Here is a 23,524-nt window from a genome sequence, read left to right as displayed (position 1 = left end):
AATTGGCACCAGCTGCTAACAAGTGCGGCCCCTGCAGCAATTAAGGACACCAGCACCAGAAGTCATTGATGCGACCATGGAAGACGACTTGGCACCTAAACTTGAAGCACTGGTATAGCTGGTCGAGGCCCCTGCTCCAGATGGAGTAAAATAGGCACCATTAAGTATCAGGTCGCCCTCTGATCTCCAGTTCCAATTCTTCCACTGGTATTCAGCAGTTTCAACCCTCTTTGTTACCTGTCAAAACCAGTCCATTTACATAAAGGGGAATCAGTTCAATGAGGTCATGGTTGATAAAAAGTCATCACTGGGTAGATGCTGAATGCTAGTAACTGTATATTACCTTCTTTGCAAAAGGATTAAGCGGGACGAGGTAACGATTTCAGATCTTGACGGTGCTGCCATTTAGATCGGTCATCTCCTTTCTGTTTTTGCCAGACACAGAACCATTGACTATGTAAAAGCTTCAAGGAAAAGATTGTGTGGATGAAATTGCCTCTCAAAAAGTGACTTTCCGTCTATCATAATGGCATAAATACACGGAATGACTAAAACGGTACAGATTTACTAGTTTAGTGATCAGAATCAGCACCTCGCAATAGTTTAGTGACATTTCGCGCAATTTGCTCTTTGAATTGAATGTTTAATTGGGAACCATTGGCTCCTCTAAGGCTTTTTTTTGTTTTTTCAAAAAATCTTGTTGGAATAAGTCCTTCTTGAATATAGCTAAGATCAGCTCCTGTATCAAATAAAGCTTCTGTTTCTGCAATATAATTGTTATTAATAACTAGTCTTATAAGAACAAAATATTTTTTGTAAAATATTATATTTGACTGAGAAGGATTCTCAATGATATCGTCATCAGTGGTTGATTGGGCTATTTTTCAATTGTTTTAGCTTGTCTTTTGAGAGAAGCAATTTCTGTTTAAAGATCTTTAACAGTTATCGGTTTGACACTAGGTTGAGTTTTAGTTAAGACATTTATTGTAGAATATCCTATATTTAAGGAGTTTCCTATGTCTTTTCTTGCATCAAGATTAGTAATATTATTCGAATTATTCATTGGTTGGCTTGATACTAAAATGTTAGATCCTTGGTTTGGTAAATCTACTGGGTTTGATAAATCTGTGGTTTCTAGCTTAGTTTGAATCGGATCTACAAGATCTGGTGTAAAATCTTGAGTTTTTATAGTTTTTGGCATAGAAGATGCAGGTTTTGAAATATTTTAGACTGGATTTTTTAGTCTGGTGCGGACACCTGAGATGTTTGAGACTCATACTAGTCAAAGAAATGAATATGTTGTTTTATTTTTCTTAAAAAGTCATAAGAGTTTTCTTGTATATTTTTTCAGATTTTTCCCTGATATTTGTCAAAAAATTATTTTCTTTTAAAATGATTGTGGTTTGCAAAGAATTCCGATCTAAAGCATTGTTTGTCAATCTGGAATTCAGAAGGTTTGTTTTCTAGTTTTTCTTGAATAAGGATTGATTGCTCAATTCGAGCAATTCTGGTTTGAAGATCATCTAATGGTTTGTTGTTTAAAGAAGTTTTGAGAAGACTAAAGTTTGTTTTGTAAGAAGCCATAAGCAAAGAAAAATAAATATCAAAATAAAACGAATTAAACTTATGAAATAACAATAATCCTCTTCCTTTTGGTATAAAATCCTTCGGAATCCATGGAAGATAACCATTTTTCTAAACTGATTATAGCAGTGATAGTGAGAAAATTACAAGAAAATATCTAACCTTTTAAGAAAGATTAACTATACATGACAACCATTTTTTCATCATAATAAAGATAGTAATGAGGCTATAAGAATAGATCTAACCTTTTGAGAAACATTAACTATGCATGACGATTATATTTTCAAACAAAATCATAATATTAATAGGAAAAATTCATGAAATCGAATATGATCCTTCGACATTTCACCGTCCTGGATCTCGGACCACAAGAACCTTAACATCCCTATAGGACTGCCAAATCTCATGGCTTTGCCTGGACCGGAGGTTAGCAATTACAGGCTCCATGTCCCTCGGACAGATCCAAAGTTATAAAATTAATACTATCACTACTATAATAAGTTTGAATACATTAGATAGTAATCACGAAATTGACCAGTCTCATCAGAAAGATCTAAACTTGTAGATCTATACTAGCAATATCATCAATAAAGAAATATGGTAATCACGAAATTAAGCAATCTCATCAGATAGATCTAAAATTATAGATCTATACTAGCAACATCATAATAAGTAAAGAAAGATAACCATCACCCCACTTCCCCCTTTGGCAATCTCATCAGAAGTGGAGTGATGACTATCTTTCTTTACTTATTATAATGTTGCTAGTATAGATCTACAAGTTTAGATCTGTCTAATGAGATTGCTTAATTTCGTGATTACCATCTTTCCTTATTTATGATGTTGTTAGTGTAGATCTACAAGTTTAGATTTTTCTGATAAGACTGGTCAACTTCATGATTATTACTATCTAATGTATTCAAATTTATTATAGTATTGATAGTATTGATTTTATGACTTTGGATCTGTCCAAGGGACATGGAACCTGTAATTGCTAACCTCCGGTCTATGCAAAATCATGAGATTTGGCAGTCCTGTAGGGATGTTAAGGTTCCTGTGATCCCAGATCCAGGACGATGAAGTGTCGAAGGATCAGATTCGATTTCATGAATTTTTACTATTAATATTATGATTTTGTTTGAAAATATGGTCATCATGCATAGTTAATCTTTCTCAAAAGATTAGATCTATTCTTGTAACCCCATCACTATCTTATTATGATGAAAATATGGTTTTCATGTATAGTTAATCTTTCCCTAAATGTTAGATCTTTTCTTGTAGCGTCCTCACTATTTTTGTTATAATTGATTTAGAAAAATGGTTATCCTCCATGGATTCTGAAGGATTCTGTGCCAAAGGGAAGAGGAATATATAATTCATTTATTTATTCAAACTTATTTATTTAATTGCTCATGGCCTCCTTTTTTAGAATTAATTCTACCTCTTTTAGTTCTTCTTTAAACACCAAACTAAAAAAAGAAATTCATATAGCCGACATCAATCAAGACATAGGCAATTGAAAAATTTTTAAATATACCCAAATTGATATTTATGAAAGGGATAGAAAGTGGATATTTTCTACTTTAGACTATACAATCAAAATAGTAGAACAAACTATAGCCTTAGATGTTGATCATGAAGAAATCAAACTACTTTCCAAAAGAACAATAGAAAAACATAAACAAAAATACAATTCTATTCATTTTGGATTAGTACAAATTTCAGCCAAACCTTTGACAAGAGAAGGATTAGACACATCCTACTCTTTTGTCTTAGACATAGTAGATTCTTAGAATTCAATGATTCCCTTCTAGAAATGGCAGAAATTAGTCTTTGTGGAGGACCAGTATATTTTGATTGTTTTTCAAACTTTACAGTCTCTTTAAAGGACAAAAATATTTTAGATGTTTTAACATTAAACATAAAAACTGCTAACTATTGAGTCAAAACAGGAACTCTTCCTGTAGCTATTATTTATAGAATTCAATATAAAGTTATGAATTCAGCATTCAGGGCTGAAGCCCTAAAAACATTACAAAAAGGAGAGACAGTCCTATTCCAAACAGATCTGGCTAGATCTCGGATCACAGTTTCAAGATCTATTACCTGGAACCAGATCTCACTGCCAGAAAGCTGGGTTCTTTCTGAAGTAGTTCCAACAGATCCAATACAGAATACAACGGTTTCAAGTATCCAACAATTTGCTTTTGGAGCTGTCCAAATCAAAATTGACAAAACTATGAGTTTCAGGGCATCATCGTCATCAACAATTGGTATAAATATGCCTAGATACTCAACAGGAAGAAGATCAGTTTCAAACAGGCCACTGACTTCTTCTATCTCAACATGACTTCAAGATCTCGATCTCTCTATTAAAATTTCACAAGCAAAGCATTCAACCAACAGGCCTACCCTTTCAGAAATCCAAGATAGATCATCTGATGATCCGGATCAGAAAATACTTCCTAAATCTCCTACATATTCCTCCATAATAGACAGTCATTCTCAACTTGACGAATTGAGGGTACTTACTATGGAATATTAAATTGACAAACAGAATCTCAAGACAGAATTTTATGCAGAATACAACCATGCCAAGAGAAACTGGTTCTTTGACAAATATAAGAGACAACATCGACAAAAAATACAAGAAAAATTTTATGAATTTCTCGGAAGAACCATACAACATATTCAGTTCTTCGATTGGTTCGAAATATATTCACAAAGAAATAGGATTGATTATCCTTTTCCTCAAGCAACAAATGTGGTAAAAAGGTGGGAAACAACTGAAGGAGAGATTCAAGCAGAACTTCCGCCATCAAAATCAATCACTTTCTCATACAAGTCAACAGAAATCAATGCCAAACAATTCAAGCTCCAAACTGCCCAAAATGAAGACACAATCAACGGCAAGAATATCCAGGGAATCTACGAACAAAATAACTACACCAACAAGTACTTACCAACACTTGGAGAATATCTCCTAACTAGGCCTATTCCTAAAACTCCTTCTATAAACACCTCCTCATCAAATCCACTTTTCAAATCTCATGAAATACCAACCAAATTCCATAAAGACCTCCAAATCAAACCATTAACCCAATTAGAAAAACGAATGGCCAAATAGAACAATCCTTTTCTACCCCAACATCCAAACAAGGATCAAACAACCAAGGATCCACAAGTGTTAGCCAATCAATTTGTACAATAACCAAAGAAGAATTCCAAAAATCTTTGGGTATAAACAAACTACAACCCTCTTCTTCACAAAATCAAATTATCAATTGGAAAATCCACAAAAACTATACTACTCCAGAGCTACCTATCCAAATGTCCTTCTTGAAGAAAAGCTCAACATCTTGTAAAATTCATATAATGCAAATAACATATATGAATGGAGTATAGATGGAGTATCAGAATACAACATTCTTACAATCCTTCAACAAATGACAATGGTGGCAACAGCTTATCAAACATCATATAACTGTACTGACCAATTAGCTGCTCATATCTTAATTACAGGATTTACAAGGCAACTTAAAGGATGGTGGGATGAACACCTCACCACAAAAGACAAGGATAATATTCTCAATGTAGTCAAAATTAATATTAATGGTGAACCAATTCTTCAGGATGGAGACACCATCTCAGATGCGGTGGCAACATTAATATTTACTATTGCAAAAATATTCGTCGATGATCCAAGAATATTCAGGAAAAAATCCTCGAAACTGCTAAACAATCTCAAATGCAAAAGCCTCTCAGACTTCAGATGGTACAAGGATACATTCTTAACTAGAATATATGCAAGATCAGACGAAAACAAAGCCTATTGGAAAGAAAAATTCCTTGATGGCCTTCCTAAATCATTGCGAGACCTAGTTCGAGAAGAGCTTAGAACTCAATACAACGAGATTGTGCCATGGGAAACAATAACCTATAGATAGTTAACCAGTCAAATCCAACAGGTGGCATTCAAAGCATGCCGACAAGACAAGATGTTCAGACAACTTGCAAATGATCGAGCCCAAAGGAGAAAAGACCTTGGATCCTTCTATGAACAATTTGTGTTACCAAATTGTTACAAAAAAACCCCATAAAAGACCCAAACCTACAAAACAACTTGAAAAATCCTCCTATTACAAAAGGAGATACAGCCCAATAAACAAACACTTTCCATACAACCATCACAAATCACTGAACCTCCATCTCCAATTATCTATCACAAATGTCACAAACTCGGACATATAGACTGATATTGCAAACTCAATCAAAAAATCAATACCTTAGATCTAGAAAACCAGATCAAAACCTAAATATCAAATCTTCTGATTGAATCAGATACTGATGATTCTGAACGAGAAAAAGATTATATCAATCAATTAGATAATGACATCTCAACATCATCTTCCTCCCAAACTACTAATGATGAAGAGAAAAAGGAAGGTCATACAATCAATGTATTGACTAGGGACCAAAACGTTCTCCTTGACATGATTGAAGATATTCCTGAAAAAGAGAAAAAATAACGCTACCTGAACAAATTCAAAGAATCCTTGAACCAAGTCTTAACCTCTTTGAATCCATTAACCAAAGACCCAAGACTTCTCAAAACCTATAATCTCACAGACATTCTTGATAGGTTTCCTTCCAAACCTACCAAACCCCTGATGACAGGTGCCGAACCTGTGCAATAATAATTACTAAAAAGTCCTAATTACCACCTCAATTAAATAATTATAGAACAAATCCAAGTACTGGAGCAGGGACCCTAGGTGTGCAATGGGTTACTTGATTCACCCTGTTCCCGAAGAGTTTGCTTGATCCGATATACCGGATTTGTCTATAAAAATACTAATTTTGCGTACAATGGCAAGTAGGGTCGATTCCACAGGGAGCAGGTAGGAAATTATTTCTTTCCAAATTAGTAGAACGAAATTGGGGGATTTTCAATGGGAGGCAAATAAAAATAAAATAAAATAAAACAAACAAAATTCAAAACTAACTCACAAAGCACAATTCACTGAAAATAGCAATTAACAAAAGTTCTACCCAAAGGATCAACTGCGCAGGCACGGTCCAATTAAATGATCATCGATGCAAAGATATTTCCTCCATTTATCACTAGGTTGGTTATAGCTATCAATAAGCTCTGACAACCAGTTCTTCCTTACCTTTTCGACAGTCAAGGTACGACCATTGACTGCTTCCCTAACCAGATAACAACCCTAGGTACGACCGTAGGAATTTAATTACCCAATTGCATTAAAGCTAGAAGAACCCAACCCTAACCAATAAACACGCTAAGAGGGTTTATTTAAATTAGATCTTGCGTTCCCCCATCATAAAACCAATTATGGTGGTCGCCACGGGGTGTCAATTAAATGAACAATTACGGATTCTATTTAATTAACGTGGCAGTAGGCTATTAAATTAAATCAAATACCCGGCCGTTGATATTCAATTAATAAAATACCCATGAACAATTAATTCAGAAAATGCACGAATAGCAATAAATTGGGGGAAATAATAAAGATTCGATTAGATCTCACAGATATTATGGACCGCGCCCTTGCGTCACCCTTTGGGTAGAGGAGGAAATTAGCCGCTCCTCATCGTGTCAATCCCGCGTAAATTAATTGAATACATTCAATTGATTGCCGAAGAATTGGAAAAGCGCAAGAGTAATCTGGCGGAATTTTGAAGAGTCAAAAGCAAAAAGTAAAAAGGGTCTCCGTTCTACGGAGCCCAGATGCAATCCGCGAGAATCTCTAATGTCTAGCCGCTAGCCGCTAGCCGCAGGCGGAACAAAAGTCAAAAGAAAAGAACAGGAGCAATCGTCTGACAAGGAGCCGAAAAGGAAAATTAAAGCTAAGCCCTAAAAGTTGATTCTGAATCTTGCTTTTCTTTTCCTCTTATAGCCGCCGCCATTCCCAGTCCAAAGCCCACACGTCTGGTACAATTCAATCTCCAAAAGCTATTTCCCCCTTTGAGTTTTGATCCCATGCGCCTGGTCCACATGGACCACGGTCCGTCTTTCGGTTTCGTACACCTTCCAAGGCGTGGTCACGCTCTGGGACTACAAGTCTTCTGGAATTATTTCCCCGCGATATCTTTTTAATGCTAACCACCTACAATTCACGCAAATGTCAAATATGAGTGAAATCCCTTTTCTTAGCACCATGAATAGCCAAAATTAGGACAAGATGATAGTGCAAAATACGCCAAATAACCGTTCTATCAAATCCCCCCACACCTAGACAATGCTTGCCCTCAAGCATTTCGGAGCTTAGAAGTACAACCAAGAGAGCAGAGGTCATGTAATAGTCTATACTAACACAAGCATCTAGGGTCCCTGACAATATCACCAAAAGTAGAACACACCGGACATGTTGTAATTCAAAGAGTATATACGAATACTAGGATCGCTCAATTCAACATCACGGAATGCCATTACCATAGGCTTGCACGTTTTATCACATCTCCACCACTTAAAAGTGAACTAAACACATAAATCAAAGGGACTTTAATAGGGTTGTAATGGGGCTCAGGTGAAAGGCGGGTTAAGTAGGTATGGATAGGGGGTAAAGTGTCAAGAGAACGTCCAAAACTCACCAATAACCACAGTGCTCTACTGGAGGAGTTTCACTAACAAGGCAGTTTCCATTTGCTGTACACCCTGTACAAGTGCCCCAAGATTTTTTTTTTTTTTTTTTTTTTTTTTTTTTTTGGTCGGCTCGCAAGGCGTGGGCACGCCTTGTAGCCCATAGTCCTCTGGTCACAAGGTCTCTTCATGAATTTTTTTTTTTTTTTTTTTTTTTAGATAGCTGGAGAGGGTTGAATCCTAAATGCCCTTATCATTTCAAATGCACCCAGTTCATCAAAATGTGGTCTTGACATGTACAAAATAGCAAGTTCTAGAATGTTCATACCATGTGCGATACCCACTCAATCAAACAAAATAGAGCAAACAAGAATAATATGCTAAAGTAAGGCTCAAAAGCTCCCCAAGAGTTACAAAAACGGGTGAATTCCAGTGTACTCAACATTCGATGACATTGCCAAGGGAAACAAAATGCACGGCTAGCATATACGACCACATACCCACTCACTTTGATTATGTCATTTATCACAACAATATGCCCCAACACTAACAAGCATAAAAATAACCAAAAGAGCGACTAACTACAATGTTTTTTCATTTTTTCCATTTCTTCTCTTTTTTTTTTTTTAAGTGACAAAGCAAAAAGAAAGAACTAATGAAAAAGAAAGTAATGGAAACCACTCCCCCCACACCTAAAACCTACATGGTCCTCAATGTAACATAGGAAAATAATTGCAAGGGCAGAGAGAGCGAAAACTTCCCTGACTACCGAAAAGGTGCGGCCGGAGCCTAAGGAGGCGGCGGATGCGGCGGCTGGAAGCCAATGTGAGCATAGTAAGCTGCTTGATTCTCTGCCTGAATGCGGGCGAAAACCTGGAGCGCCATAAGCCGGCCATCTATCCTTGCCAGTTGGGTGTTGAGGTCATGAAGACCCATTTGGAGGTCCGGGTAGCGGGGATCCCCAGCAGGAGGAGGATGAGAGGAGGACGGACCCGCCTGGTCCGGATGGGGTGGCGAGTCAGTGGAGGGTGCAGTGGTAGGCACCCGGGGCCGCGGCCCGCCCTCACCAGGGGGCGTAAACTGATAAACATCGCCCACTTTGAAAATAACCCCCATTCTCTCCAAGCTACGCAAATCCAGGGGTTCATTTTCTCGAGCTAGAGTGTAGTTGTGCTCCTTGTCTAGATCAAGCACTCCCACTCGAATGGCCAAGTGAGTAATGAGTGATCCCAGTATCACCGGCTTATTACGCTTTTGCATGACCGTTTCCATCTGGGTGGCCACCCAACATCCAAAGTTAACTCGAACCTTGTTGCGCATGCACCAAAGAAAATAGAATTCCACTTTGGTAAGCGTGCCGGAGGTATCCTTGCGCCCCGAGAAATTGTGAGCTAAGAACCTGTGGACAACCTTCAAGACCGGATCCTTCAGATGGGAAGCCTTCGACTGACTCGGATTGTAGACTTGACGATCCGTGGACCACTCCCTCCAAATGTCAATGTAGTCAACTGAGAACGGTCGGGTGAAGTCACACGCACTGTTTATATATGCCCCAGAGGCAATGGTGTCCTCACTAGCAAACCCCAAAGTCATGTTAAACTCATTAATTGACATACCAAACTGAGTACCTCCCAATCTGAAATTAATGACCTCCGGCTCATCCAAAGTGATAAATTCATTTCTGTTGAACTCGAATGTGGAGAAGAATTCACAACACAGTTCCTCAAATGTAGGATAGTTAATGAGTAGATATTGTTGCCAACCTATGGCTGAGAATAGCTGTTCAACCTCCCGTGCAACTCGCAAATGGTCCAAGGTCGGGGCATGAAAGCACCTACAAGGAGTAAAAGGACGGTTTGCCAAGTTGTTAAACCGCTCCACTTGTGCCTGTGTAAGATTAGTGACCGTTTCCCCCCTCCTCCAGGAGACATAGTGCTCTTATTCAGGCCCAGACGAGACCGAATGGTGGGTTGAACCGGGGCTCGCCTCTTGCGAGGTTGGGACCCAGACGGCCCAGCAGTTGTCGCCTTCTTTGGAGGCATTCGGATGCCCAGAGATGAATGTAAAGCAGCCCGGAGACAGCCAATCAATTACCCAAAAGAAGACACGGGACCACAGGTAACAAATAATATGCAACAAATCAACAATCCAATAGCAAAGAGGGAACACAATGTCCCCACCAACAGCAACCGGTCAACAAATACCAACCAAATGCCCCCACTGCCGTAAATTGGCCGACAACAATGAAGAAAACCAAATCAACTCCCCTCAAATCAAGAAATCAGTTACTAAAAGGCAACAATCAGTGAGCTACCAACCTCGTGTTCCAAATATTAAATTCACTAGAGCCCACAAATTTCGCAAGTATAAAATCACAGGGAAGCAGATATAAGGTCTCTCCCTTCAGATGATCAAATAACTGGTCCCCCCGACAATACCAACAATTATCGCAACCCAAAAGGAGGCAAAATTCAGCAATTAAAATTCCCAATCGAAGTCACCAGCTCAACAAGAAAAGTAGGGGTACCACTTTTTCTCTTTGTCCACGCTGAAGAAGAAATTGGCGGAGAAGGATAGCTGAGGCTGGGCGGTCGGCAGAGCAGGTCGCGGGCGCTGGGGTGCGACTGGCGGGCGCGCAGTGGGCTGGGCTCGGTTGCTAGTCGGGCGGCGCAGGGGCCTGGCGAGCGATGGAGAGGCGCGCGCGCGGTCAGCTTGCTGTGGGAGATGGGCGCTGGTAAAGGCTGCGCAGGTGGGCAGGCGCGCGGTGGAGGCTGGCAGATCTGGCGCTGGGCTATCGCGGATGCTGAGGCGCTGCACGACTGGGGAAGAGCGCGCAGGGGGTCTGCCGCGCGCGGGAGAGAGGCGCGGGCAGCGAAGCTGTCGCGCGTACTGCTGCTGGGCTTCGCAAGGACTGGCGCGCGCGGGCTGCTGCCGGCGTCGCGCGCGCTTGGTGCGCGCTGCTGGTGTGGATCTGCTGGACTGAGGCGCGCGGGGCTAAAGGGAGCAGGGGCGCGCAGTTGGACCTGGCAGGGGAGACGCTCGCGCGCGCTGGAGTGACGGATCTGGCGGCGGCGGGCTGTGCAGGCGGCGGACTGTGCAGGCGCTAAACAGGAAGGAGAAATTGTTGCAGTGCGGCCGAAAGAAATTTGGAGGAAAGAGGCCAAAACCAGTCAAAGAAGAAGGAAAAAATGGAAAAGAACAGAGGCCTAGTCAAATCCCCTTTTTTTTTTTCGCTGTCTGAGGGGTTGGAAGGCGTGGGCACGCCTTGGAGAGCATACTCTTCTGCCCACAACCTCCAAATGACGTCCAAACGAATATTTTTCTTTTGTTTTCTTCCTTGCAAGGCGTGGGCACGCCTTGGAACCCCAACTCTTCTGTCCAACACCACAAAAACTGTCAAAACATTAAGATAAAACTGAAGAAATTATAAAACAAGGAAAAATGATCAAAATTGATATTGTAATCCTTGGGTTGCCTCCCAAGCAGCGCCTTTCTTTAACGTCTTTGGCTAGACATGGCTTTCAACTGTCTAGACTTCACCACTTGGATCATCCAGGAATAGAACCTCCACTTGCTCGTTATTAAACCCTTCATAATAAGGCTTTAAACGATGACCGTTGACTACGAACTTTTTCTCCGTCTTGAGACTTTGGATTTCCACTGCGCCATAATGAGACATATTAGTAACAACAAATGGACCAATCCAACGGGAACGCAACTTACCAGGAAAAAGCTTAAGCCTCGAGTGATAAAGTAGGACTTTTTTCCCAACGACAAACGACTTCCTCGAGACTTGTTGGTCATGAAAGACTTTGTTTTTCTCCTTATAAATTGCTGCATTCTCGTAGGCTTCATTCCGTAGCTCCTCTAACTCTTGTAATTGGAGCTTTCTATTTCCTCCGGCCTCCATAAGGTCCATATTACACCGCTTGAGCGCCCAAAATGCTTTGTGTTCATATTCCACCGGGAGGTGGCAAGGCTTACCAAAAACTAACCTGTATGGGGACATCCCAATCGGCGTCTTATACGCAGTACGGTAGGCCCAGAGAGCATCTTCCAATTTCACACTCCAATCCTTTCGATCAGGCCTCACCATCTTCTCCAGGATCGACTTAACCTCCCTATTCGATACTTCGGCTTGACCATTCGTTTGGGGATGGTAGGGAGTGGACACTTTGTGGAGCACACCATACTTACGAAACAAGGCGGTGATCGTTTTATTGCAAAAGTGGGTGCCCCTGTCACTCACTATGGCTCTCGGCATTCCAAAACGGACAAAAATGTTAGATCTTACAAAATCTGCAACCACTCTAGAATCATTAGCCCGGGTGGCTTTTGCCTCTACCCATTTGGAAACATAGTCAACAGCAAGTATAATGTACAAGAAACCAAAGGACGAGGGGAAGGGACCCATGAAGTCTATACCCCAGACATCAAAAATCTCAACAAATAATATGGGGGTTTGACTCATTTGGTCTCTTCGAGAGATATTCCCCACCCTTTGACACTTATCACAAGATTTGCAAAACAGATATGCATCCTTAAACAGAGTAGGCCAATAAAAACCACTTTCTAACACTTTACGAGCCGTCCTCTTTGGACCAAAATGCCCTCCACATGCAAACGAATGACAAAAAGTCAAAATAGAGTGAAACTCACCTGCACTTACACACCTTCTTATAACTTGGTCTGAACATTGCCTCCACAGGTACGGGTCATCCCAAAGGTAATGTTTGGCATCACTCTTTAGCTTATCCCTTTTAGCTTTTGGCCAACCTGCAGGTAATTGACTCGTGACCAAAAAATTGACAATGTCCGCGTACCAAGGTATCGACGAATCAATGGCCAAAAGTTGCTCCTCAGGGAACGACTCTCTCAACGGTAGATCTTCGTGATTTGTGAGCAACCGGCTCAAATGATCAGCCACCAAATTCTCAGCTCCACTCTTATCCTTAATCTCTAAGTCGAACTCCTGCAGGAGCAGGATCCATCTAATGAGCCGCGGTTTGGCATCCTTTTTCGCCAACAGGTACCTCAAGGCGGCATGGTCAGAGAAAACAATTACTTTGGCACCCAATAAATATGACCTAAATTTCTCTAGTGCAAAAACAACAGCTAGTAATTCCTTCTCCGTCGTGGAGTAATTAAGTTGGGCTCCACTTAAGGCTCTGATGCGTAATAGATCGCGTGTGGCGCTCTTCCAATTCTTTGTCCCAACACGGCCCCCACGGCATAGTCACTTGCGTCGCACATAATTTCAAACGGAAGGCTCCAATCTGGGGGTTGAATGACAGGCGGCGATGTCAGTGACTCCTTCAATTTATCAAACGCCATCTTACATTCACTTGTGAAATCAAACGACACGTCTTTCTGCAGCAGTTTGAACAGGGGTGCTCCGATCTTCGAAAAGTCTTTGATAAATCTCCTGTAAAAACCTGCATGGCCCCAAAACGAACGCACTTCCCGGACACATACGGGTAAGGTAGAGCAGAAATAAGGTTAATTTTTGCTTTATCTACCTCTATGCCCTTAGCTGACACGACGTGCCCTAAGACAATGCCATGATCTACCATAAAGTGACATTTTTCCCAATTAAGTACCAAATTCGTCTCTATACATCTTTTCAGAATTAAAGCCAGATTTTCCAAGCATTCATCAAAACTGTCCCCGTACACACTGAAATCATCCATGAATACCTCAATTATTTTCTCTACATACTCGGAGAAAATACTTACCATGCACCTTTGAAAGGTCGCTGGAGCATTGCAGAGTCCGAAAGGCATCCGGCGGTAGGCAAACGTGCCAAATGGGCATGTGAAGGTAGTCTTCTCCTGGTCTTCTGGTGCGATTGCGATCTGAAAGTAACCTGAAAAACCATCCAAGAAACAATAATAAACACGACCTGCCAATCGTTCTACCATCTGATCAATAAAGGGGAGGGGGAAATGGTCCTTTTTAGTCACGGCATTTAGCTTCCTGTAGTCGATGCACTGGCGCCAGCCAGTTGCTTTCCTGACCGGGACCATATCACCCTCCTGGTTCTCCTCCACGGTCACTCCCGCCTTTTTCGGGACTACCTGGACAGGACTCACCCATGGGCTATCCGAGATAGCAAAAATGATCCCCACCTCTAGAAGCTTGAGTATCTCCTTTTTCACAACTTCCATCATCAGGGGGTTCAATCTTCTTTGAGCCTGTCTTACCGGCTTCGCATCTTCCTCGAGCCGAATTCGGTGCATACATAAGGATGGACTTATTCCCTTGATATCTGCTATACTCCACCCAATTGCCTCCTTATGCTCCCTCAGGACTCGCACTAGTTTGTCTTCTTGACTTGGAGACAGGTGCGCAGAGATGATTACCGGCAGTGTCTCCCGGTCTCCTAGGAATGCGTACTTAAGATGCTTTGGCAGAGGCTTTAATTCTAAATCTGGTGCCTGCACAACTGAAGGAAGCAGTTTCGTTTAAGCCTCTGGCACAAAAAGAGAAGTAAGCTCATACCTTGGGGATACGGGTGGAAGTGAGTGTAAGGCTTCCACTGCATGGAGCAAATCTCCCCTTAGGTCCACATCATGAGTTACACCCAACTCCAAGTGCTTGGCTAGAGCCACTTCCAAAGCGTCTTCGCCATCTAATTCGAAAATTTCCTGCACGAAAGGCTCAATAACACTCAAAGCAAAGACCGAGTTAGATTCTTCTGGGTACTTCATCGCCTCAAAAATATTGAAATTCACAGTTTCACCATCAAATTCCATTGACAAAGTACCCTCATTCACATCTATCTTAGTCCTGGCAGTGCTAAGAAATGGTCTACCTAACAAGATAGGTGATGGGCTTAATGATTTCTCATCTCCCATGTCCAAGATATAAAAATCTGCAGGAAAAACCAATTCATTTACCTGTACCAAGACATCCTCAACTAGCCCCTCTGGATATGCATTCGTACGATCAGCTAGTTGGATTATGATGGCTGTTTCTTTAAGTGGTCCAAGATTTAGAGAAGCAAAAATAGTCTTGGGCATCACATTGATTGACGCCCCTAAATCTAACATTGCTTTCCTAATCGGTGTGTTCCCTATCTTACAGGGGATCGTGAACATACCTGGATCTCCACACTTGGGTGGAAGCTTCCTTTGGAGCATTGCTGACACATTTTCTCCCACCGCTACTCTTTCGTCCCCTCTCAGTTTCCTCTTATGGGTGCATAGATCCTTGAGAAATTTAGCATATTTCGGTATCTGCTTGATTGCATCCAGTAAAGGGATGTTAATCTCCACTTTTCGGAACACATCTAGAAGCTCTTTTTCCTTCTCTACTTTTTTTGTCTTCTCTAGCCTGCAAGGAAAAGGAGGTAAGTTAGATTTAATAGTGGGCGGAGGAGTGATGATTACCTTGGGATCCTTGCGAATACGCCCTTCCTCTTCAATTTCCTTCTCTATCTCCTCTTCACTTTTGCTTTTTGAACTTTCCACTTTAGGCCCTTCCAATTCCTTGCCACTCCTCAGTGTCATGGCACTTACATTCCTGGGATTTACTTCAGGTTGTGAGGGTAACTTTCCATAAGAGTGGGACTCCAAGCGATTGATGGCAGTTGCCATTTGGCTTATTCGAGCCTCCATATCCTTCATGCCTGCTTTTGTGTCCTGCTGGAACTGAGTGGTGCTCATGGCGGTAGGTTCTCTGTTTCTTGCTGGAGCTGGGCGGTTGTCGTAGCCAGGTTGGTAGTAGTCGTGGCCAGGTTTTTGACTAGGTCCTCCAGAGAACTTCCTGAGTTGGAGGACGAAGGTTGCGATTTTGGTTGCCATGGCTGGTGGAATCCTGGTGGACGATTTGGAAATGCATTTTGTTGCCTGTTCCCATAACTGAGATTGGGATGGTCCCTCCAACCCGGATTGTACGTATTGGAGTATGGGTCGTACTGCCTGCGGGGCGCAGGCACGCCTCCGACCATGTTTACCTGTTCCGCCCCGTCCTCTTGCAAAATGGGGCACGAGTCTGTGCAATGGTCCATGCTAGTGCATATTCCACACATCTTCGCTCGGGGTGCGTCTCTCATGGCTAATTGCCTAACAACTGACGTCAATTCTGACAGTTGCTGCTGTAAGGATGAAGTCTCTACCTCGTTGACTCTACGGGGAGGGTTGCTCTCACGGGAGCCAAATTGCTGGGAGTTCTCTGCCATGGCTTCGATGAGCTCCCACGCTTCCCTTGGTGTCTTGTTTGCCAGTGCTCCCACACTTGCAGCGTCGATGATACTCCTATCGGTTGATTGGAGCCCTTCGTAGAAGTATTGGATTAACAGTTGCTCACTAATTTGATGCTGCGGGCATCTAGTGCACAACTTGTTAAACCTTTCCCAGTATTCGTACAAGGACTCACCGGGGTATTGTTTAATGCCGCAGATCTCCTTCCTCAAACTCGCAGCCCGGGATGCAGGGAAGAATTTTTCCAAGAATTTCTTTTTCAGCTGCGCCCACGTGGTAATACTACCTGCTGGTAGGTAGTACAGCCAATCTTTAGCTGCATCTTTGAGAGAGAACGGGAAGGTTCTCAGTCTAATTTGCTCTTCAGTGATCCCAAGAGGTTTCATACTAGAGCAGACCACCTCGAACTCCTTTACGTGCTTGTGGGGTTCTTCGCCAGAGAGACCATGGAAAGAGGGTAAGAGTTGAATCAATCCCGACTTCAGTTCAAAAGCAGTATTCTCAGCCAAAGCGGGGAATGTGATGCATAAGGGCTGGTGAGTCAGCTCCGGAGCAGCCAGTTCCCTCAATGTTTGGGTGTTGGCCATGCTTTCTTCGTTTTCCACTGACTTGTTTGCAATAAATAAATGCCCTTCTCTTCGCCTCTTGGTCTCTTGCCTCCGCCTACGCGCTGCTTTCTCAACCTCAGGATCGTATACTAATTCACCTGTGCGAGAAGAACGGGGCATAAACTAGCAAAAATACCAAGAAGAATAAAATAAAATAAAAACTGAATTTAAAAAGAAACAAATAATCCAAACGCCAACTCCCCGGCAACGGCGCCAAAAATTGACAGGTGCCGAACCTGTGCAATAATAATTACTAAAAAGTCCTAATTACCACCTCAATTAAATAATTATAGAACAAATCCAAGTACTGGAGCAGGGACCCTAGGTGTGCAATGGGTTACTTGATTCACCCTGTTCCCGAAGAGTTTGCTTGATCCGATATACCGGATTTGTCTATAAAAATACTAATTTTGCGTACAATGGCAAGTAGGGTCGATTCCACAGGGAGCAGGTAGGAAATTATTTCTTTCCAAATTAGTAGAACGAAATTGGGGGATTTTCAATGGGAGGCAAATAAAAATAAAATAAAATAAAACAAACAAAATTCAAAACTAACTCACAAAGCACAATTCACTGAAAATAGCAATTAACAAAAGTTCTACCCAAAGGATCAACTGCGCAGGCACGGTCCAATTAAATGATCATCGATGCAAAGATATTTCCTCCATTTATCACTAGGTTGGTTATAGCTATCAATAAGCTCTGACAACCAGTTCTTCCTTACCTTTTCGACAGTCAAGGTACGACCATTGACTGCTTCCCTAACCAGATAACAACCCTAGGTACGACCGTAGGAATTTAATTACCCAATTGCATTAAAGCTAGAAGAACCCAACCCTAACCAATAAACACGCTAAGAGGGTTTATTTAAATTAGATCTTGCGTTCCCCCATCATAAAACCAATTATGGTGGTCGCCACGGGGTGTCAATTAAATGAACAATTACGGATTCTATTTAATTAACGTGGCAGTAGGCTATTAAATTAAATCAAATACCCGGCCGTTGATATTCAATTAATAAAATACCCATGAACAATTAATTCAGAAAATGCACGAATAGCAATAAATTGGGGGAAATAATAAAGATTCGATTAGATCTCACAGATATTATGGACCGCGCCCTTGCGTCACCCTTTGGGTAGAGGAGGAAATTAGCCGCTCCTCATCGTGTCAATCCCGCGTAAATTAATTGAATACATTCAATTGATTGCCGAAGAATTGGAAAAGCGCAAGAGTAATCTGGCGGAATTTTGAAGAGTCAAAAGCAAAAAGTAAAAAGGGTCTCCGTTCTACGGAGCCCAGATGCAATCCGCGAGAATCTCTAATGTCTAGCCGCTAGCCGCTAGCCGCAGGCGGAACAAAAGTCAAAAGAAAAGAACAGGAGCAATCGTCTGACAAGGAGCCGAAAAGGAAAATTAAAGCTAAGCCCTAAAAGTTGATTCTGAATCTTGCTTTTCTTTTCCTCTTATAGCCGCCGCCATTCCCAGTCCAAAGCCCACACGTCTGGTACAATTCAATCTCCAAAAGCTATTTCCCCCTTTGAGTTTTGATCCCATGCGCCTGGTCCACATGGACCACGGTCCGTCTTTCGGTTTCGTACACCTTCCAAGGCGTGGTCACGCTCTGGGACTACAAGTCTTCTGGAATTATTTCCCCGCGATATCTTTTTAATGCTAACCACCTACAATTCACGCAAATGTCAAATATGAGTGAAATCCCTTTTCTTAGCACCATGAATAGCCAAAATTAGGACAAGATGATAGTGCAAAATACGCCAAATAACCGTTCTATCACCTGACCCTTCAAAATCTCCAAATAGAAATTGATCTTCTCAAAGAAGAAATTAGGACAATCAAAGCTAAACAAGAACTTGATAGCCTTGTTCTTCAAAACCTAGTACCAATCAGAGAACCTATTGATTCAAATATCCAGGATGATACTGAATTCTTAAACCAATTGTCAAAAAATTCCAAGGAAAACAAAGATCACTTGGTCCAAGTTAGATTACTGATTAGCAATAATTATGTAATCGAAACTGAAGCCTTATTTGACACTGGGGCAGGCCAAAACTGTATTCTTGAAGACCTTGTTCCATCCCAATTCTTTGAAAAAAAATCAAAAAAGTTCTTAGAGAAGCTGAAGGAGCTAAACTTGAGGTTAGTTTCAAACTAACAAATTTTCAAATCCAGTTCTCCTCTATATCAATCCCAAATACCTTTTTTCTAGCCAAAAAACTAATTAACAATGTCATATTAGGAATATCCTTTATTCGACAACTAATTCCTTACCTAACCACAGAGGAGGGCATAATACCCTAACTCCTTGATCCTAATGCCCTCCTACCCTTCTCTAAACTATTTAAACTAATAAATTCTGTTTTGCAGGAAAATGATGAGCTCAATATCCAGAAAAATCAGCAACTGGATTCCAACCAAGCTTGCTGATAGTACAATAATGCATATTTCAAAAGATTATTATTCCTACAAACAGGAGTGTAGGGAAGACAATATTATGTACTTTGATGTTGTATTCTACAACACAGAGACTGGTCAACGAATTCCTCCACATCTCAGGCATGAACATAACAACATTGCTGCAAAATCAACAAACAATACCGTCCGAAACTTGAAAGATCAAAGCTTCATGAAGTGGAGAAAAATTTAAAAATTAATTCTCAACAGACATTGGCTCAAGGAATGAGGAATACAAACATCTGAATATGACAAAATGACTTAGGAGACAAAACAAGAGCTATCCGCAACAATCTGCTAAAAATAAAAACAGATATTAAAGATGGTTCAATCATAACAAAATTTAGAAAAAATCATTCTTACTGTAGCACCGGAAACACTGTAGCAGTCTGGCAAGTTACTGTGCAAACATGGCAACAAAAGACAAATGATGCACTGTAGCGGTACTGTACACTGTAGCAAACAATAAAAATCACTGTAGCGGGTACTATAGCAAAACGAAAATTTTGCTATAAATACCTCTCAAACCCAACACAATCCACACACCTTTTAGAATACAATTCTGAACACCAATTCTTCAAGCTCTTCCCTCTCTATAGCTTGAAGAAACTCTCCTCCTTCTCTCTGCAAACTAGTTCTTAGTTTTTATATTTTAGTTTTTAGAATCAAGTAAGAAAGCAAGTCTTGTGCAAGCTTCATATTCTGTAAGTCCTCTTATTCTCATATTCAATCTCATTCTGTCAAATGGTCGGCTGAGCCGCTTATATTCATACTCATTTACTTGTTTATTTATTCTGTTTATACTAACCATCTATCGCCGGTTCTACCGCCTAAACTAATACTCTAACTGAGTGGCAGTCCGACTGCGACCCACTTCCTAACTCTTATGCTTTCTATTTAACTTTCTTTATTTACTTTCCTGATTTAAGGGGCTAACCCCTCGTCCCGTCTGGTATCATATATATATATATTGTTTATTTTTTCTTTTGTACTTCTTTTTTGTCATGCCTTTTGTACAAATATGATGTGATAATTCCATAAAATTATACTGGTTTGGACCACCATACCATATTTAATACGGCTAATTTCTCAGAATAATGTGAAAAAGAGAAAATATCACAAAAGTGATGCTGCTATGGGCTCTCTTCTAGATTAAGGGTCGCCATAAATGTCAAATAAGGCTTCATAGAAAATTTGATTTAATTTTTTTTTGAAGTCGGAACCAATATATTTTCGTTTTCACAAAAGTTTTGCCGCAAATGGTGAATGAGACTGAGAAAAAAAATATTTTTTAGCATGAAAAATATTTTTTTAATTTTTTTTGAGAAACCCCAAATTGCATTTGCTACAAAGGAGAAACTGCCATTTGTATCTTATCATCAATAGTAGTTTTCCCATGCTCTAGTAGCATTCAACATGAAAATAATTATATAAATATTCATGTGTTACTTCCCATGATGTTGTTCATGACATGCTAAATTTAAGCAGAAGTGTCAGAGTCCTCTGCTAGCTGGAATTATTAATTTTTTTTGGAGTTGGTCATTTTGTACGAGACAAAGTGGTGGCACCTAGCCTTATAATAGAGGATTTTGCAGCTGATAGTATGTTATATCACCATAATTGTTGACCTCATACAGTTGCAAAACCTCTGTAATATGTATCTCGATCTCGTTAATCATGCACAGTGTGCTCAGTCTGGATTGATAGCGATATGAGAAAGGACTTTTGAAATATTACAATACAATCAAGGAATGCGGATGATTGTTGGCCCATTTGACCGTCAAGATATTGACCCATCTGTCTCTCGTACTGTTCCTTTCAAGATGCCTATCGAGCATTTAGCTAAGCAGATACGTGATAGAAATATAGGAAGGTAGGCGTCACAAAGGGGCACCTCTACACATGTTGTTCATGTACCCGACATATTTAATTTTCAATATGTCTTACCCGACATTAAAACCAAAAAATTCAAAAATGGATGATTTGGGCATATTAATTTTCAATTCATTTTATATTTTAAACCAGAAGGAAGCTAAAAGAATTTGTAGAGGATGATTAACACCATTTATGAAATTAGCACAATTTTTGTAGTTAAATTAAATTTTCAGCTTTCAGGGTTAAGGTTTACGTATTAGGGTTTCGGGATTAGTGTTTTAGGGTTGGAGTTTGTGGGCAAAATCATCGCAATTCCTTTTTTTTTTTTAAAAAAAAAATTAAGGTTCGCTGCCCAATTGAGGTGCAGCGAATCCTTTAAAAATTTTTTTTTTTGCTTTGCCACCCTTTTGAGGTGCAGTGAAGCCTTGTAAAATATATAAAAAAATCCAGTCCTTTAACTTCGTTGGCAATGAAAAAAAATGAAATTGAAATCAATTTTTTTTAACCTTATTTTTCATTTGCGGCGACCCTTAAAAGCTAAACCAACCCTAGACAACCCATTTTTGTAATATTTTCTTATTTTAACATTATTCTAAGAAATTCGCCTATTTAATATAGATGTTTAGTGTTCTATAAATTCCTCCTGGAAATTAAGAATAGATTCACACACCTATAAAGAAACCGAAAAGATGGCTCCAATATTCTCTCCCCATAATAAATGCTTGTGGGCCATTATGCATTTACTTTACATATTTGCCCTCCATTCTTTTTATTTCAAGGGAGACAAGTAGTGAAACTTATAAGAAATTTTGCACTATTTCAAGGATATTTTGTGAAAGTTGAGGAGGGATAGCTGCGTGCCCTCATCTTTAAGTATAGGCTGATCTATTTGAGTTGAGTTTTGGTACGTTCCAATTCAATTCATAAGCGAACTTTCGAATTTTTGGACTTTCATGTCTTAGATTAAAAAATTCAAGTTCAGTTTATACTTGTATATAAGTTTAAGGTTCAAATTGAACTCAGTCTAAATTCATAATTAAATACATAATTACATATAATATATATTTTATAATTATAAATAATTATAAATTTATATATAAATTATTAATATTTTATGTTATAATATGTACACTTATAAATTATAACTATTATAATATATTTTTTTATGTATATAACTATACTTATACATAGGCCAAGTCTTTTTTTTTTTGTGGGGTAGATCAAGTCTTAATTGAGTTTAACAAAATTTAAACTCGACTCTTATTTAATTCGAATCTAATATTTAAATTTAAACTCTCTAAGAGCATCCATAATGGTTTACACCCTTCAGGGTATAATCCACATGCCACATTAGCATTTTACTATCTTTTCTTTTTATTATACTCTCATCCACAATGGATTACACTCACACAGTATACTAGCATGGGTCCACATGCCACATCAACATTCCACTATCTCCTCTTTTATTATACTCTCTTCTTTCTTTTATTTTAATAATGCGCAATTCATAATCCATAAATAAATAAATTTATCATTTTAAAAATGGTTATTTTTAAAAATAAATTATTGACGTGACACCTCAAACGTGAAAATATGATAATAACCCATTATTAATTAATAATACCCTATGTACTGAATTTAACTCTATGACATAATATTAAAATTAAATAAAATACAAAAATGACCGTTGTAAAATGTTTCAAAAAATGATCAAGTAAAATACTGTTTCATTTTGGCTATTTGGAGTTGCTTGTGCTGTCATGCCATTTGGGTCCTACAACATCTTTCATGATGTGCATCATCAGTATTGTGTGTAATCTCTATGACACGGCTCCAATGGAAGACCATGATGTCATGGAGCGGTGTAACAGGGGGCATTATACCCCGCATCATACATTTCTGTGGATGCTCTTAACATAATTTAAGTACCAAATTCAACGGCCTTTTGGACTGAGAGGGCCGAGCTAAAGCTGACCCGGTCCTATTGTCAATCCAACATGTAGTGGAGCCGCCTTCTCCCCTGCCCCTCTCCAATCTCCACCATTGCTTGAAAAGAGTTGAATTTAAAACAGTTTCCACGGAAATCGAGCCACGTATGATTGTCCATATCAATATAGGCTGCTTAAACATTACAATTCCTTCTCGCCCGTAAATCAATGGTGCTCTCTGTTACTTCAG

The 23,524-nt window shown here is 39.9% G+C and overlaps 2 protein-coding genes across 2 annotated transcripts; both read right to left on the bottom strand.

Annotated features, from left to right (window-relative positions):
• Position 1: 1 nt before the first annotated feature.
• Positions 2-4,074, bottom strand: LOC113771429 (probable pectate lyase 8). Its single transcript, XM_027316008.1, has 4 exons — positions 4,047-4,074; positions 3,691-3,869; positions 344-382; positions 2-237 (listed from the first exon to the last, which is right to left on the bottom strand). The coding sequence occupies exons 1-4, from the start codon at positions 4,072-4,074 to the stop codon at positions 16-18; spliced, it is 468 nt and encodes a 155-aa protein (XP_027171809.1). The 3' UTR covers positions 2-15.
• Positions 4,075-15,851: 11,777 nt separating this feature from the next.
• LOC113771428 lies at positions 15,852-16,979 on the bottom strand. Its single transcript, XM_027316007.1, has one exon. It carries the CDS (start codon positions 16,977-16,979, stop codon positions 15,852-15,854), a length of 1,128 nt encoding a protein of 375 aa, XP_027171808.1.
• Between the last annotated feature and the right edge of the window lie 6,545 nt (positions 16,980-23,524).

This window comes from Coffea eugenioides, chromosome 5 (assembly GCF_003713205.1).
Source record: "Coffea eugenioides isolate CCC68of chromosome 5, Ceug_1.0, whole genome shotgun sequence".
Taxonomy (NCBI): Eukaryota; Viridiplantae; Streptophyta; class Magnoliopsida; order Gentianales; family Rubiaceae; genus Coffea; species Coffea eugenioides.
This window is presented reverse-complemented; position numbering and strand designations above follow the sequence as displayed.

Bases quoted from the DNA above. Each gene is read 5' to 3' on its own strand.
- LOC113771429 (XM_027316008.1), bottom strand. From the start codon at position 4,074: ATGGAGGAATATGTAGGAGATTTAGGAA. The intron at 3,870-4,046 runs GTATTTTCTGAT...TTGAGTATCTAG, and splicing joins ATATGTAGGAGATTTAGGAA to GCATATTTATACCAATTGTT. The intron at 238-343 runs GTAATATACAGT...TGGTTTTGACAG, and splicing joins TTAATCCTTTTGCAAAGAAG to GTAACAAAGAGGGTTGAAAC.
- LOC113771428 (XM_027316007.1), bottom strand. From the start codon at position 16,979: ATGGCCAACACCCAAACATTGAGGGAACTGGCTGCTCCGGAGCTGACT.